This window comes from Corvus hawaiiensis, chromosome 9 (genome assembly GCF_020740725.1).
Source record: "Corvus hawaiiensis isolate bCorHaw1 chromosome 9, bCorHaw1.pri.cur, whole genome shotgun sequence".
NCBI lineage: Eukaryota > Metazoa > Chordata > Aves > Passeriformes > Corvidae > Corvus > Corvus hawaiiensis.
Genome location: NC_063221.1, coordinates 12,222,227 through 12,237,673, shown reverse-complemented (window position 1 = coordinate 12,237,673; position 15,447 = coordinate 12,222,227). Strand labels below are relative to the sequence as shown.

General features: G+C 38.0%; 1 protein-coding gene and 1 long non-coding RNA gene across 16 annotated transcripts in view; one reads left to right on the top strand and one right to left on the bottom strand.

The window, feature by feature from the left end:
* Positions 1–15,447, bottom strand: part of LOC125330362 — a 35,620-nt gene that overhangs the window by 6,965 nt on the left and 13,208 nt on the right. The window contains exons 1-5 of one of the 2 annotated variants that reach the window (XR_007205475.1): positions 14,299–14,410; positions 9,455–9,618; positions 2,237–2,318; positions 1,516–1,618; positions 1,083–1,168 (exon numbers count right to left, since the gene is read on the bottom strand). This is a non-coding gene — a long non-coding RNA (uncharacterized LOC125330362). Of the gene's footprint in view, positions 1–1,082; positions 1,169–1,515; positions 1,619–2,236; positions 2,319–9,454; positions 9,619–14,298; positions 14,411–15,447 lie in introns of those variants that run through there. The other variant, XR_007205476.1, reaches the window with a different exon arrangement.
* Positions 1–15,447, top strand: part of NTNG1 (netrin G1) — a 150,974-nt gene that overhangs the window by 130,109 nt on the left and 5,418 nt on the right. The window contains exon 10 of one of the 14 annotated variants that reach the window (XM_048313406.1): positions 10,831–11,057. The exons of the other annotated variants lie outside the window; for them this stretch is intronic. Coding sequence (XP_048169363.1) covers positions 10,831–10,874 — 44 coding nt within the window. The 3' untranslated portion in view covers positions 10,875–11,057. Of the gene's footprint in view, positions 1–10,830; positions 11,058–15,447 lie in introns of those variants that run through there. 14 annotated transcript variants of the gene reach the window in all.

The window sequence follows — 15,447 nt, the reverse complement described above, 5'->3', positions numbered from 1 at the left end:
AAGCATGGATTCCAAAACCAGCTGCATATTTATCCAATCAGGTAAAGAAAAAGTGACTCTTTTGCCAATATCAGCTTGGCAGCATAGCTCGAATTTTCATTAGGCATTTTCCTCACGGGGGAAAAGGTGAGGGAAGGTTCAATGACTAATATTATTCTCTATCTCCCTTCAGTCAAAGACCAAGTAAACACATTGAACCCACAGCACTACAACGGCCTAGGGCGAGTAAGAGTTACCGATGGTAGCTTGCACCCCATAGTGAATCATGTTTTAAATCATCTTGGTTCAGTGGTGTTAATCTTAAACAATTAGCAAATGAGTTCTCAGCTAGATGCCTTATATCAAGGTCTGAACAATCTATCTCATTTTACCCTTTTTTGTTTATTTAAATAGAAGCAGGCAAAGGATTGCACTCTTATCTTCAGTGCTCAAACTGCACTTAGTGCTTCTATCTGTCTTCCAGACTAACCTTGTGCTACTCTGCAGCCTGTCAGATAATTCATAAACTGTCACAGTGTGCATTAACTTATTATATGATTATTTAAATATGAACTTTTTTGGGGTGGATTTTATCATGTGTTACAAATGTTAGAAGCTGAGGCACTTGATCAAAATCACCATGCAGATTGAATTGCCAAAGAAAATCAAACTTGAAATTGTGAACTTGGAACTCATACTAACATTTTGTTTTGGAAGATTTGGTTTACCGTTCAGCAAGAAAAGAGGAAAAGACATATTAGATGGTTCTAATTCTTTAAAAATCTTTCTTCAAAAACATACACCCTGCACTCCTTTCTAGACAGATTAAATACATATAAATGCAATTGTCTACCCAGTGAATGTTATGATCTTTTACACATTTGTACGCAGACGTATCCAATACGTACACGCTGAACTTGTGCCTAGGGGACAATACAAAAAAAAAAAGAAATAGAAATTCAGAACCAGGATGACCTGCTTTTCAGTTCACCATTGCAACTGCCTATTTGGGGAGCCATAGAAGATCCACCTATATATTTTAATATTTTTTTACCAGTAGCATTTTTAATGCTTTTAGCTGGTCAGGATAAAATGGGACTCACCTCTGCACAGGCACTGTATATACTTCCAGTTCTGGTGTCTTTTGGTGCCAAGGCTGGTACTAGTAAGCACTCTGCCATACTTGGAGCTGAAGGGAAGCAAAATATAAAAAGAATTTATTGAAAAGGATGAAGTTCTGTTGGGGATGAGCATTGTTGTCCTCAGGGAACAATCATCTGCCCCTGGTCTTTATACACAAAATACTGATTTCAAAATACCTATCTTGCATGGTTGTCATGCAGACTAAAGAAATTGTGTGTGTGTACCAGGATTTGGATTCAAGAGGAACAGACTCTCTTTCAAATGGCTCCAAATTCAAATCCAGAATAATTCTCTTTACATTAATCCAGAACCCCACTGCTGCAACTCAAGGCAAAGTAGGGCTTACAGATGTAAGACAAGCAAGGCAAGAATACAAAATCAGTGTTATCACACCTGATCCTCAGATGATGCAAAACAGTGGTTCTGCTCTCCTCGGGAAGCACACTGGTGACTTATATAGGTGTAATGCCATCCAGATATCCTGGGTCTTTTAAACCTGAGAAACAACAATGTCAATGTGCTTATTAATGCATTCCTTCCAAAATACACAACCCAGAGAATAACCATACAGATACTGGGATACACAGAAAGTTGTTCACCAAAGTATGAATATCATGGAATGTTATTTTTTAGTGAGATGCTAGTTTTGAAGGAGAAAAGGAAGGTTGATCTCTCTCTCTGGGGAAAGGATATTTTATTCAGAGTAAACATGTCAGAACACAAACACTGTATATTAACAGAAATGATTAAGTGAGGCACCTCTCCTCTGTGAAGAGCACAGAGGAGATGAAAACACAAGATGCTCTCTCAATACTTATACAGATCTGCATAATTCCTGAAGCATGTCTAGGTTGGGGACCATGCCTTAATCTTTTAGCACTGCTGCCTATGAAGTGTGTGGGATATTGTGGAAATGGAAGAACCTGCAGAAGCAATAGACTAGAGGGGTATATTGGTGAGAGCTCATTATCTCAGTGTCTCTGGAAGGCCTGTATGAACAGGATGGGGTTGTAAATTAGGTAATACCTGTGTGTGGAGAAGCCAAAGAAAATAACAGGCAAATAAAATCAAGCAGAGAGCAGGCTCAAAAGAGGGGACTAGTTAGCATAGTTACCATGTTACTGAGAGGCACCAGGCTCCTAACAGACTGCAGCTCTTCAGGAGATTTACTCTGATCGCCGGGTGATCAGGACTTGCTTTCTCCAAAGCAAAAGGAAATGGTTCAATAGCAACATTTATACACCTGACCTTTAACAGAACAATTTTTCCCCAGCAAGGTGAGGGATTGGATTGGAGCAAAGAGGTTGTTCTCCTCTTGATCTTGCCCACGTGTCAGGTTCAAAGCTGCTATTTCATGGCTGTCCAAACTGCTCTAATTGCAAGTGCTGCAATCCCTCTTCTCCCAATTCCCCACTATTTAGTCCCACACCCCTAGCAATCTCTCAGTCACTTGTTTGACCTTTCACTGAATGATTTCAGATCTAACTCAGCAGGACACTAACCAAAAAAGAATAGTTTTCTGCTGTGTTAGTTCTGTGATATGAATCATCCACTGGTTGAACAAGCAGGAGCACCCTGGGAGAGCATAACCCACTCAGCTGGGGAGGGATGGAAGCCTGGCAGCCAGTCATGCTGGGCTGGGCTGCCATGCAACTGTGGCACATCTGCGGGAGGAATATTCTCCTCTCCCTGTCACTAGATCATTCTATGCCCTAGGAGCTTGCCAGTATTTTTACCTGAAAAAGCCACATAATTTCAAATGAATGAGCAGGTGGATAATTAGGAAAAGGTCTTTAAAAAGTTTCCCTTAAAAAAAAAAACCAAACCAACATTCTGTACTCTCCTAAAAATAGTTTAAAAATTCCACTAACCTATAGAAAAACCAACAATTCTCTAATATTCTCTTGTGCTGAAGCAGAATCATAACTTTTTACAGACAACAAAACTAGGATTCTGCATGCAGAGCCAAAATGCACAGTGGTGATGGATGTGAGCCGAGTGCATTTCCAAAACAGCCCAATTCAAAAAGAGTGAATACAATTTGTAGGGTCTTTGGTATTTTTAGTGCTATATCAAGGGAGAGTTCTGAACAACTAAATATCAGGAAATTCATGAAAACTTAGGCAAGTAACATTATTTGTTTTCTTCAGTCAAATGATTTTAAAATGGTTAATATTTGATAACACAATGATAAATATTTTAATAGAGTATATTGCAGTCAGTTAGGAATAGATCAAAAAGATACAAAGCAAGCTCCACCAGATAAACTTTTATTAGGTTCATGAAATAGAACATAAAGTTTGATAGCAATTACTATTTAATCTATTCACATTTGGAAACGTATTGAAGAGGAAACTTACAACTCAGTTGTTATGAATTATTAAATGTTCATTTGAACAGTGATGAGCAGGACTTCTTTTCCTCTGAAAAATCTGTCACACTTTCCTTTTAAGCCTGCTCAGTGGCCATAACTTGTATGTAATTTGCCTGCTCACTGCCTTTTTATGAGGACAGAATAAAAAGATCAATAGCAGCACAGACACACCCAGACGGGACATTTTTATGAAGGGGCCTTAAAAGGACTATTTAGGAGTAAGTAAAGTAATCTCCATCCTACTTAACAGCAGATAAAAACTACTGACCTGAGGCAAATAAAGATAGCCAAGGCTTCCTATCTTGGCACTGATGCAACTGATGACATTGCTGACACCAGCACATGCTGATTATCAAGGCTTCAGGAGTTACTGTTTTAACTTCCTTTACACGCATGCAAATACAACAGTATGGAAACCAAAGTTTAGTTTAGAAGGAGCTGATGGGTTTTAAATTGCAAGGTGCTGACAGCCTCCACTAACAGAAGTTAAGCTCCCCCAGTGGTATCAAAAGTAAAAAAATGCCTTTTAACATTACACATGAATAAATGGATGCCATGGAAGTAGGTATACTATGATTTTGTCCACCTGTAAATTTAAATTTTAAAAGACAAGCTTGCACTTTTGATGAGTTTCAGAGTTATTTTAGGTACAGGAGCACACCTGATGTTAAGGTGTGTTTCTGCTTTGAATTTAAACATGCTGAATCGCTGTGATCCTAAAGTAATCAGATGTCAGATTTATGCTTCTACATAGCTGACTATTGTAGTATCTGTTGCTAATGAATTCAAGGCTTTTTTTATTAATACTCTTTTTTTATACTACTACTATTTGACGTACTTGTTCAAAATATTTTGGATGTCTTGGTTAACTGACATTATGTGTTATGAGTAATCTATAGAGGTGGGGTTAAAAAATTTCAGATTGAAGGTTTTAAGGAAATTTAGTCAAACTAAGGGAGTTATTATTTAGCATCAGTAAGTTGAGTACTTCAGCAAAGAATTTCTGAATGTAATCAAGACCTTTCAAGATATGAGCTCTTAACTAAAACACTTAACAGAAGTGCCTTTTTACATTTCCCAATTCCCATCTCACCCTATTTTCTGACTATTTTCCCTGGCTTATTTTAAAGCTGGTCTTCAAAACCTTTCACTCCTGCTAGTCATGTGTTTATCTTCATGCTTGCATGCTTGTAGACAATAGAACATCTCACAGTACCAACTAAAGCTGTTCTGAATTGGACCAGTGCCCTCTATGTGACAGTGGTGGGCTGTATGAGCTTCATACAGCAGAGGCATCCAACCTCTGGAAGGTGCACCTTACAGATTTTCTTGGCCAAAGAACTCATCTGTCTCTTCATATTTAATTGGTCTCAGTGAGTCTTTCATCCACTAATTTGCCTAATAACTTCTTGAGACATTCACACTTTTGCTATCCAAATTTTCTGGGCACAAGTTCACAATTACCCAAAGGGTAATAATAATAACAATAGTAATAGTAATAATAATAATATTAATAATGTTGTCTTTGTTTAACTGGTTGGCCGGGAATTTCATTTGATCCCTCCTCTTGAGAGGAAGAATAAATGAATAAACATTTCCAATTCACCTTTTCCATAAGATCTGTGATTTTACAGATGTACATTTTATTTTCCTTCAATCTATCTTCCGTTTCTTATGCTGAAGAAACAATCTATTTAATCTCTCCTTTTACATGGCCTGCTTATATCTGTGACAGCTTTTCATTCTACCTTTTATGGTAGTACTATATATCTTTTCAATATCAGGACTTCATGCAGTGTTCAAGAGATGGGCACATCATGAAGCTATATAGGGACATTGAGGTGTTTCCCTTTCACTCTTTTTCCTGTCTTAAAAAATTCAGTAATCTATTTGCCTTTCTGACCGGTAAAGAGCGTTCAGTCAACATTTTCAATAAAATACCCTGAACTACTCTTAATGGTAAAGCCAAGTATCTGTAGGAGTACATTACTCTTGAACACTTAATTTCTGTCACCCAGCATCTTAGAAATTCTTCTTCTGAAGGTCTTTATAGCCACAATACCTTTGTAGTCTGAGCAAATTTATTACACTATGCTTCACTCACTCTTCTAGCAGAATTCTATGTGTGTAAGTCCTCATAAGACTGATCAGTAGTTCCTGACATTTATTCTTAGCCTGTTTCTTATTACTCAAGGTATGATTATTCTATAAAGAAAAAAAGGAAAAGGAAAAAAAAATCTTTGCTGAGGGATCTTGGAAAATAGTTTCTGGAGAGTAAGATACATTATCAACCTGATCTTTTGCATCCGTATGCTTACCTGATTGCTTAAAAACTCTTTTCCTAAGTTTGTACATTATTTCTCTCTTTCATACTCAGCATATTCACTAATCTAACTGCTAATTCTGTTCTTCATTATAATTTCCATTAACTTGCTTGCTGCAGAAGTTTTACTTGCCAGTCTCTAGTTCCTCTCCATCTCCTTGAAAACCTTTATAAAAATCACACCTGCCACAGGTCCTTCTTATAGTTAATCAAGCCCATCCTGACAATTACAAAAATCAAATTAGAAAAATCACAAGTAGCAGTCAAAATTTTGTTTCTTCATTTTTTAAAAGTTCTTGGATCAATTATATTTGCTTCTGGTGATCTGATGCAACAGACTACTTCAATTTTTAAATAATGGGTTGTATAAATAATGGTGTTGTATAAGCACCTCCAGAACGTGCCCCCACCACCCTAGGCAGGAGTTTGGTAACCTTCCTAAGCTCTTCCATAGTTAATAGATCTTTCCCTTCTCTACCTTACAAAGCATTTGTTTGCCCTAAAGCCTTTCTAGAAAGGTCTGGCTTCTCCTATGTTCAGAAAAAAAAATTAATGGCTAATGTTTATGACTTTACTAAATTGCTCAATCATTTATTTCTGGCCTTGGTACTTTAACCTGTTCTTACAGCTCAGCTGTAACTCTTTTTTCCTTCATTTCATCAGAATTGCAACATTTTTCTTTACCCTTTGTAAATGTATTTTCTTACAAAGTTTTTTTACTCTGCTGCTAACAATGTAATTTTTATAAGAATCCTTTTAAATTGTTGTCCCTTTTTTTTTGATAGTCACTTTACTCTGCATCTCAAATACAACCAGCTCACCAAATCATCTGCAAGCATTCTGCCCCTTTAGCTTTTTCTTTCATATCTCTCTAATAAGTATCTACATGATCATCTTCTCCCAGATCCATATACCTGAGACATGGACCAGCCCTTCCAGCTATTTCAAATTCCTCTTCAGGTTAAGCATGCAAGGAAAGATTTTGACAAGGAACATGGGTATGATAAAATCAGGAACACAAGCTTCATCTCATAAATGTCAGTCCAGGTTTTGTCAGGTCGTTGACTACTACCTTTTATAGCACAAATTCACTATGAAAGTGAATAGAGCTTTACAGGATCCCGTCAGTATAAATTTAGAGGGGACTCATAGCCCATACAAAAGTACCAAAATATTCAGTAAAATATTAATGGCATTGCTCTTTTGATTTCTCCCAACTCTGCACAATTTTGAGATACGGTTTTGTTGATTATGATCTGTTCTTCTCTCACGCTGAACTACAGTCAATGGCAAAATCATTAAAAGAGACTTTCAGCAGAAGCCAAGTCAAGCCCCTTATAATTATCTTGGCTCCTAAAGAGAATAATTAAATTGTTAATAAAATTGTTACCTATAATCACCAGGTGAGAAGAGAAAGATGTGATAGTGCTGAAAGTTCAAAGTTGTCTACAGAAAAGGGGGAAGAGTTTGATTGGAGTTTAGTTGTTGGTAATTCATTTATATATATATATAAAAAATATAGAAGTATAGAAGACTACTTTTATCTGAAATCAACTTGAAATAATTATATTAAAGGGACTGTATTCATTAACATCACTGATTTCAGTGGGCAGCTGAGGTTAAGTATGATTAAAGTGTTATACCCAAAACTATGTTGTATTTTTATAACTACATATTGGACAGGGCAGTTCCTTATATGCATTTTTTTTTCTTGCCAATGACTTGTCTATTTGTTCAGAAGGACATGGAGAGCCACGTAGTAACGATTGCACTGATGCCATTGGCTGAATCTAGAGCCAGTATTTTGATTTGCACTTATCTGTAGATCAATTTACCCACTTTATTCACTTCCTAGAGACTGAGTGGAATAGCTTTCCAAATCTTTCGCACTTTTTAGACATTTATGAAACCCTGTTTATTTTCCAGATTCACAAAATCTCTCTGTGGATAATGCAAAATATTGCTCCATCTTGAGGAACCAGTATCCAACACTAACCCCTGTTCTTACTCAATTTCCTGCTTAAATTTGAAATCTTTTCCAATAGACCCAAGGATCTATTCTTGCCCTTCAAAACTTCTAGGTTATAAGGAGTTCAGCCATAATCTGTTTGGAGGAGGAATTTTCCCTTTAATAAATACTTATGTGAGCTTTAAGAAATAGCACCAAGCAGCTCTAGATCAGGGGCTCACAGGGGCTAAAATAAAGAGCTACCAGGTTTGTTCCCCACATACACTACCCAGTCCCCAAACACACTGACAAGTGCAGGAGGAACAAACTCCAGTGTCCTCAGTACAGAAATAGCAGTCCATGGGAGACAGTTCAGCAGGGTGTTCTGTTAATGAGATGCTGCCCCACTGAGCTCTGAATGGCACACATACTTTAGATGGGAATCCAACTTCCTTTTTAAGCCAAAAGATCCTTGAAATAGGACTCTTACTTTGAAGAATTTAGAATTTCATTTCCAAGGAGAGTAAAGAGAGTTTCATCACATGGAGCTGTTCCTTTGAAGAGCTGAAGCTGCATTTTGATCATGAGACAGTAAGCAGTGACGAGCATCCAAGGAGGACAAGTTACTCTCACAAAATTCAAAAACCTGACTTACTTCCTACTGACTGCAAGAACAGGAGAATCCCACAATGAGATTTAAACTGGGGCTGTTAGTGCAAGGAAATTCATATTGAGGGCAAGCATAGCATCCTTAAATCAGCTCCATTATGTTGACTTTATGCAGCAAAGCACAGCTCTGCAAGGAGGCTTCAGCTCTCCGAAAGAGCCTCCTATTCCACATATCTTAGAGACAGATTACAACAGCGTATTGCAACACAAATATCTCAGAAGTTGAGCTGGATGCTTTGAAATGCTTCCAATTACATTTGCACACGTGCCCTTTGGTACACAACTGGGGAGAAACATGAAAGGCAGCATGTACACTGTATAACTTCTGCAAAGGTATGAAAATTTGGGTCAAGATTTACACCACCTGTCAAAATAAAGCCATACACTGCAATAATTTTTCTGCAATGACCTGAGAGATTTGCTAGTTCATGCTAAACCATTACTGATTTAAAACAAAGTGAAAAGATGCTTAGAGAAGTGTACTCCAGTTATATCTTTTATTCAGTGGCAACATGACAACTTAGTGATGATGCTGCAGCCCACACTGCACTGCACCATTAGAAGACCCTGAGTGTTTTGCAAATACAAAACATTGAGCCAGCTAAGATGTGTTGAGCACCTCCCTCACCTACTCCCACCCACCCTGGCTTTAGCCCAAAGCCCTCTGTTCCAGTTCTAACTACTTCCCTTTAGCACTCCTCCTGCTGTTTTAGCTAAACAGCTACTCATTCCATAGCTTTCTGGCAGTCTTCAGAAAACCAGCATCCCACTCAGCTCTGCCATGTTACCACTTCAGAAATGCTGTCTCACAGCAGAAAACCTTTGCCTTTCACACTCCTGTCATACCCTCACTTCACTCTGGGCCTGTGTTTGAAACCTGAGCAGGCACTGTGCTGGCTGGCCATGCTTGCCAGCCCTGCTTGCCTTGTGGCTGCATGGGGAAGGAGAAGGCTCCACTGCTGTTTACCCTCACTGTTTGTCCCTCACAAGGTTCCAGGCCTACAAAAATTCATCCTACCTGGAATGACAGCCTTTCCTTGTCCTCTGCCAGCGCATGCAGCCATCAGCACAGGCACGTTGCAAACACCCTCCTGCCATAGGAGGCAATGTCAAGGAATACAGAGTTCTCAAGGAGCTGGGATCTGATCAGTCAGATTTCCATTGCCATCACTGCCAAGGCTGCTGGAAGAGCAGGACAAACATGTGATAGGAGTTGTGGGACTTCATATTATGTAACGTAGAGGGCTGCCTGGGGCAGACGACAGGACTGGACCCAATGAGGTAAATTTGTCAGGAAATACAGGTTAATCCTGCCAGTTCTGTTGTGCAGAAATTTGTTTCCTTTTTCACGGAGAGTTCTAAAAGAAATATAGTCAGACATTATGTTCTAAAAGAATATACTGTTGTATAAAGTATAAATGTATAAAGATAAAAGTACATTTTCATAAAAACTGAGAGTTTTTCATGCGACCCTTCCTTTCCCAAACCAGAGGTTTGTGACATTGCTGTACACACAGCCTCTCAGGAGCAGGAGAAAATGACAAAGGTCTTGGTTTCTCAGTCTTAAGTGCAGGTGGAAGGCTTTTTAAGTAACACAACTACTTCTTTCTATCATTAAATTTAAGGCTATTGATATATCTTTAGAAATATCTAACACACTATCCAGAGTAATTTATTTGATCTAGATTAATGGAGATATCCTTGGTATTTTTCAATTCTGGCATGACTTGACAAACTAAAATTTGGAGAAAATAATTTCAATCAAAATAAAGAAAGTAATTGGAAGTGAAATCACATTTGGCAGTTATCTATTCTTCAAGGATACCAGGTTATTTCAGTCTTCATTAATAATTAAATTTTAACACCTTTGTGCATCACAATTGATAAACAGAAATATAAGTACATTAATCAGCATGTCAAAAGTAATGCTAGAACCATATAAAGCGCATGGGGAAACAGCTCTTACTCATAAGAATATTTTAACTCTAGTGTTTTTAATATCCTGAATTATCTTAACGCTTTATCATAGTAAGCAATATCAGCATCCCTGGTTAGAGACATTATCTTCAGTTCATAGGCTCGTAGAACGAACTTTTCAGACATTGTCCCAAACAAACCATGCTATGTACTCTCTTTCTAAGTCTAAGACAGGTCTATTGTTATTCAGATCCTTTTCTACATTGCAGCAAAACTTTAGAGTTGATTAAATAAGATTAATGTAATTCTGTTACTATTGCAACAACTTAGTAGTAGTAGCCTGCATATTAATAGTGTGAACACTCTGTAGGTTGCCTGTGTGCCTGCTTCAGCTCTATTGGTTGGTGTGTGATAATGAACGTCATTTGGACATTTCTGTTTAATTGTGTGATAAGTCAGTCCTTTAAATGTTTTCAGGTAAAACACTGGCTAAGACCATGACACTGGTTACACCTGGGTAAAACACTGCAGAAAACCTGGTGTGCCTGAAGAAGATTGTGTTGGAAAGCGAGCAACCATTATCTGGGGTTTCCCATCTAGTGGTTGCCCTGTCATGAAGATTAATGCACTATGATAACCTGAAGCAAGTCTGTGTGTAGCAATAAATATTGTTGATGAAAACTAGCATGAAGCAACTAATAACTTTAATTATTTGGTACATTAATTTATTAGTTCTTATTTTTGCAGAGTGCTACATGCCAGCTGTTTGAATCATCTTATTGGTATTCTGATGAAAAGAGTGGAAAAGTAAAGCATTGCACCAATTAAAATCCCACTCACAAGAGAGCATGTTATCATCTGGTATATCTCAGGCAGGAATTATGATACAAGAATCTGCCTGTTGAATTAATTTTTCAATTTTACTGTCATACAAAAATAGACAATAACAGGCAATATTTTTATAGGTCAGATGAAGCAGAGTGGATAAAAAATTTGCAAATCTTTACTGTGCTCCTTCTGTATGAATATGAAGCAGCTGAAGTTCTGATTGGTGAGATTAGGAGGAGATATGATACATGACATTGGTATTTCTAATTGTCAGAGTATTTAATCATCTTATGCAATCACATATGACAATTGGACAAGATTGCATAGTCCTTTTTTAAACTTCATAGTTTAGAAACCTTTTTAAAGCTGACTGTCAGCAAACTCCCCTGAAAACAATATTCAGCTCTGCTCTTGCATTTATCTAATCAGCAGTGCAATCTAGTAAACAGAGGAGGAATTCACAGGACCTGCATCATTCCCTCCTTTTGTTTGCACAGGCAACTCATTTGACTTTCCTTGGCATCAACTTCTCCATTGTTCACTAGCAATAACAAGTTTTTCTCTGAAGAACTTTGAGACCTATAGGACAGTGTTTTTATCCCCATTCTAGAGCTGGCTCAGCAAAAGCACTCTGCAGCATTTCATCCACACTCAAAACAATAAATCAATGTAGATTCAGAAAGAAGATCTCCTGATTCCCAGCATTGTTACTTTAACAAAAACCCCCATCCCTCACTTCATAGGTGTTGTAGGAATTATGTAAATGTTTTACCTTTACCTTTGCATTGTAACTAATGTTCACATAAATTCTGAATGCTCATCTCCTGAGAGCTGCTACACCATTACCTTTTTGCACACTGGTGTTTTGGTCTCCTGTAGTAGAACATTATCCTGATAACTTAAACCTTTCTTTTGAAAAATACACACAGAAGGAATACATAACGACATGTAAATATAAACTCAGCTTTACCTTCCCTTGTGGTCACTGTAAAAGAGCTGGTAAGTCACACTTCCATTTAGTGACATACCCGTCACAATTAAAGACTGCTGGTGTTTCCATTACAAATGCTGGTTTATGTAGTTCAGAAGTTGATCATAACATATATTTCCAGTAATTTTTTACCAGTTGTTCAAAAGATCCCATTGGACCCAATTGCTTAAAGCACTTGGCTTTAAGCCAAAGTAGTGAGAAGAAAGTTTGCAACATTCAAATTATTTTACATCACAAATAACTTTAGAACAGCAGTGACTATTAATAGAAGCCATCAACAACACATTCTGTCACACTCTTTTTCCTCTTCCCTAAAAAATTTAGGAAGATACTTATTAGAATAATTCTAAGCCTCTAAATCATTGGGAAGTATTTTCAGTTGTGATTATCTGTCTGGTTGTGCTACCAAATAAAGTATTAAGAGTTTGGGACTATTTCATGGATTTTGAAAGTCTTCAATTAGTGTTCATTTGGAAGAATAGCTGAACAAGAAACTTTTTTCTCTGTAAACAAAGACAAATTCTTTGCATACTTTTGTGTCTGTAACATTATTCCAAATCAAACACCTTAGCAGCCAAGGATGCAGGAACATTTAACCTTTTATATACTTCATAATCATGTATTTGAATTGCTGACCTTTGCATGATCCTGCTTTGGTTTGCTTTCCAGGCTTTCTCCTGTGTTTTTGTGCTCTGTAAAAGCAATACTTGTTGCAGGTCTGTTTCACAGATCCTGGGAACTTACAAGAAAATCCTGTTGTTGTGCATGAAGCAGAAAATGCTGCTGTGCAGGCAAGGCCACACCGACGGCTCTTTGGATAGGACTGAACTGGCCGTAGATGTCTAAGGAGCAGTGGCAGCTGGGCGTTCCTCAAAGTGCCACTGAGCCGGGAGCAGGACAGAAGGGGTGAGGGACAGCAGGACAGGGAGTTTCCCAGCACACAATCCCCCAGGCCAGGGGATCAGAGCAGCTCTGGTGGCAACCACCAGGTCAGGCACAGCCTGCAGTGCACAGCTGGAGCAGGGGAGCTGTGCCTCACATGGGGAAGCTGCAAGAGCCAGAGACTGCCAGCACAGCAGGGCCCAGGAGCCCCTGCCAGGCCTCCCACCAGTGCTCCCCAGTTAAATCTCCCAGAGCTCCTGGACATACCTGCCAGCTCCCTGTACATGTCTCAAATGCTTTCTGGCATGGCCAATGGCAGTAGCTGCTTGTATTTAGGGAACCAAATCCCATCCTCCAACCATTCACAGGGCCTTTTGAGGACTTCATCTTTTGCATCTGAGGACTTTTTGTGCTTAGCCAGTTTTTATTGATAGTGGTTACATCTAAACCCTGACCTTGCTGTTGGCAATATTAAAAAAAACCAAACAACTCTGTAGTTGCAACTGCTTCTTTTCCTAGTTAAGGAAAGAGAAGACAGATCATGTAAGAATGTTCATTTTTCTCCAGGCAGATAGAAATAATGGCTCTGCAGCTTACAGCTTTGTAAGTGGAATATGAATGATAGGGGCATGTAGTCCCTGTTGAGCAACTAAAGCTGTGATGTGGCTTATTGCTCTCCTGAGATTACCCTAAAGTATGATCAGGGTCATACCAATTCAGTGGTGCTCCTCCATAAGCAAAGCAATAAAAAGAATAGGGAAATTTTTCTTCCCCACACTTTGGGAATCATCCTCTTTTGCAGAAGTATAAAACTGGAACCATCAAAATCAGAAAACTGAAAGGTTAAATCATTCATTTCCCAAAACCAAGGATGATTGAAAGGTATTAGTTCAACAATAATTTTTAGATGACTAAATCTGCATTTGTTTTCATCCATTTTAATACACCATCATGTGTCGTTTCTACCAAAGCTACTATGGCTATCATGTCAGAGTATCAATTCCAAAACTCAGCTCTCCCTCATGTCCTTTTGACAGGTTAGATGTATTTCTTCTCATTATTTTTTATTAATTAAACCCAAGGATTTTAGATTAAGAAGAGAGATGAAAAATGAGAAAGCACAGACACAACCTGTGAAAAACAGTAATTTTCTACCTCTACTATCCTCATATCATGGTTAAAAACCCCACGTATTCTGTAAAGGATTTTGCACTTTCAGTGGTGAGACAATCAGCTAAGCTTACCCATGCATGCTAGGATAAATTGCTGCCTATTTGCAGGAGAGAGGAATCACCATCCATTCTCTGGCTGTGTGCTGGGCAGAACTCTGAGTAACAGCTACATCATCTTGTAGAAACTCTGAACACTTCACCTGCAATTTGATTAGAACTGGCTTAGCTTTGAACAGAGAGTTGTGCAGAAAGATCAGAAATTACATGCAGGCAAACAATCTAAAAATTCTGCTGGAAAGTTTAAGTGAACACAGTATCTCCATTACTCCCCTATTCATTTACTCTCTGATAACTTAATAAAACTGGTTTGATGAAAAAGTGTCATTTCAATTGTGCTTCTAACAGGCATTTCTAAGACAAGTCAAGATGGAGATGTCTGCCCTTAGAAACTACTCTCACTCGGTCAATGTTTATTTCCTTGTATTGCTGGCAATATAATTAATCACAACATTGTTTCAACTTTGCACCAGAGATCTTTGTATTAATGTTTGTCCTTTTGTGACCATAATTTTGACACAGTAAGATATGCTTTAGGCTTGTACTTGTCTACAGTGATTTATTTAGTCTTAACTTAAGAATGTGCTTTGGTAGATAAGTGCAAACCAGTTTTCTTTACATGCTATCAAAGTATCTACCTTGTCTTGATTTGACAGTATCCTAAGATAGTTTTACTACTACAGCAAATGTTGAATTAGTGGCACTTCCAAACAAAGAAATTATTACAAATATCTCATTTATAAGAGCAATAGCTGTTTTTCATATCAGGTATGTTTGTGGATTAAAACCATTGAAGAAGTCTGATCAATGCTGACACATATTCATGGTAGCAAAACATTTTAAAGCCATTTAGCAGTAATGTAAATGGTAACAATAAATTGAATTCTAATAATTAGAATAAAGTACTTCTAATTGGAAGACAGGCAGGGGAAGAAATCTCAGTGACAAAGCCTTCAACTCAGTTATTACTCACTGGTTATTCAAATGAATAAGATACTTAAGCTATAAAAACTTGAGGTTTTGTCATATGCTGTGCAACACGAACTGTAACAGCAGTAGCTGTAACCTTTCAGGAGAAGCCTGACTACTTCTGTTTTCCCCACGCCCTTATATCCTCTTTCCGGACATCTATGCTATATGGATGAAATCTCATGAGTCAGTGGA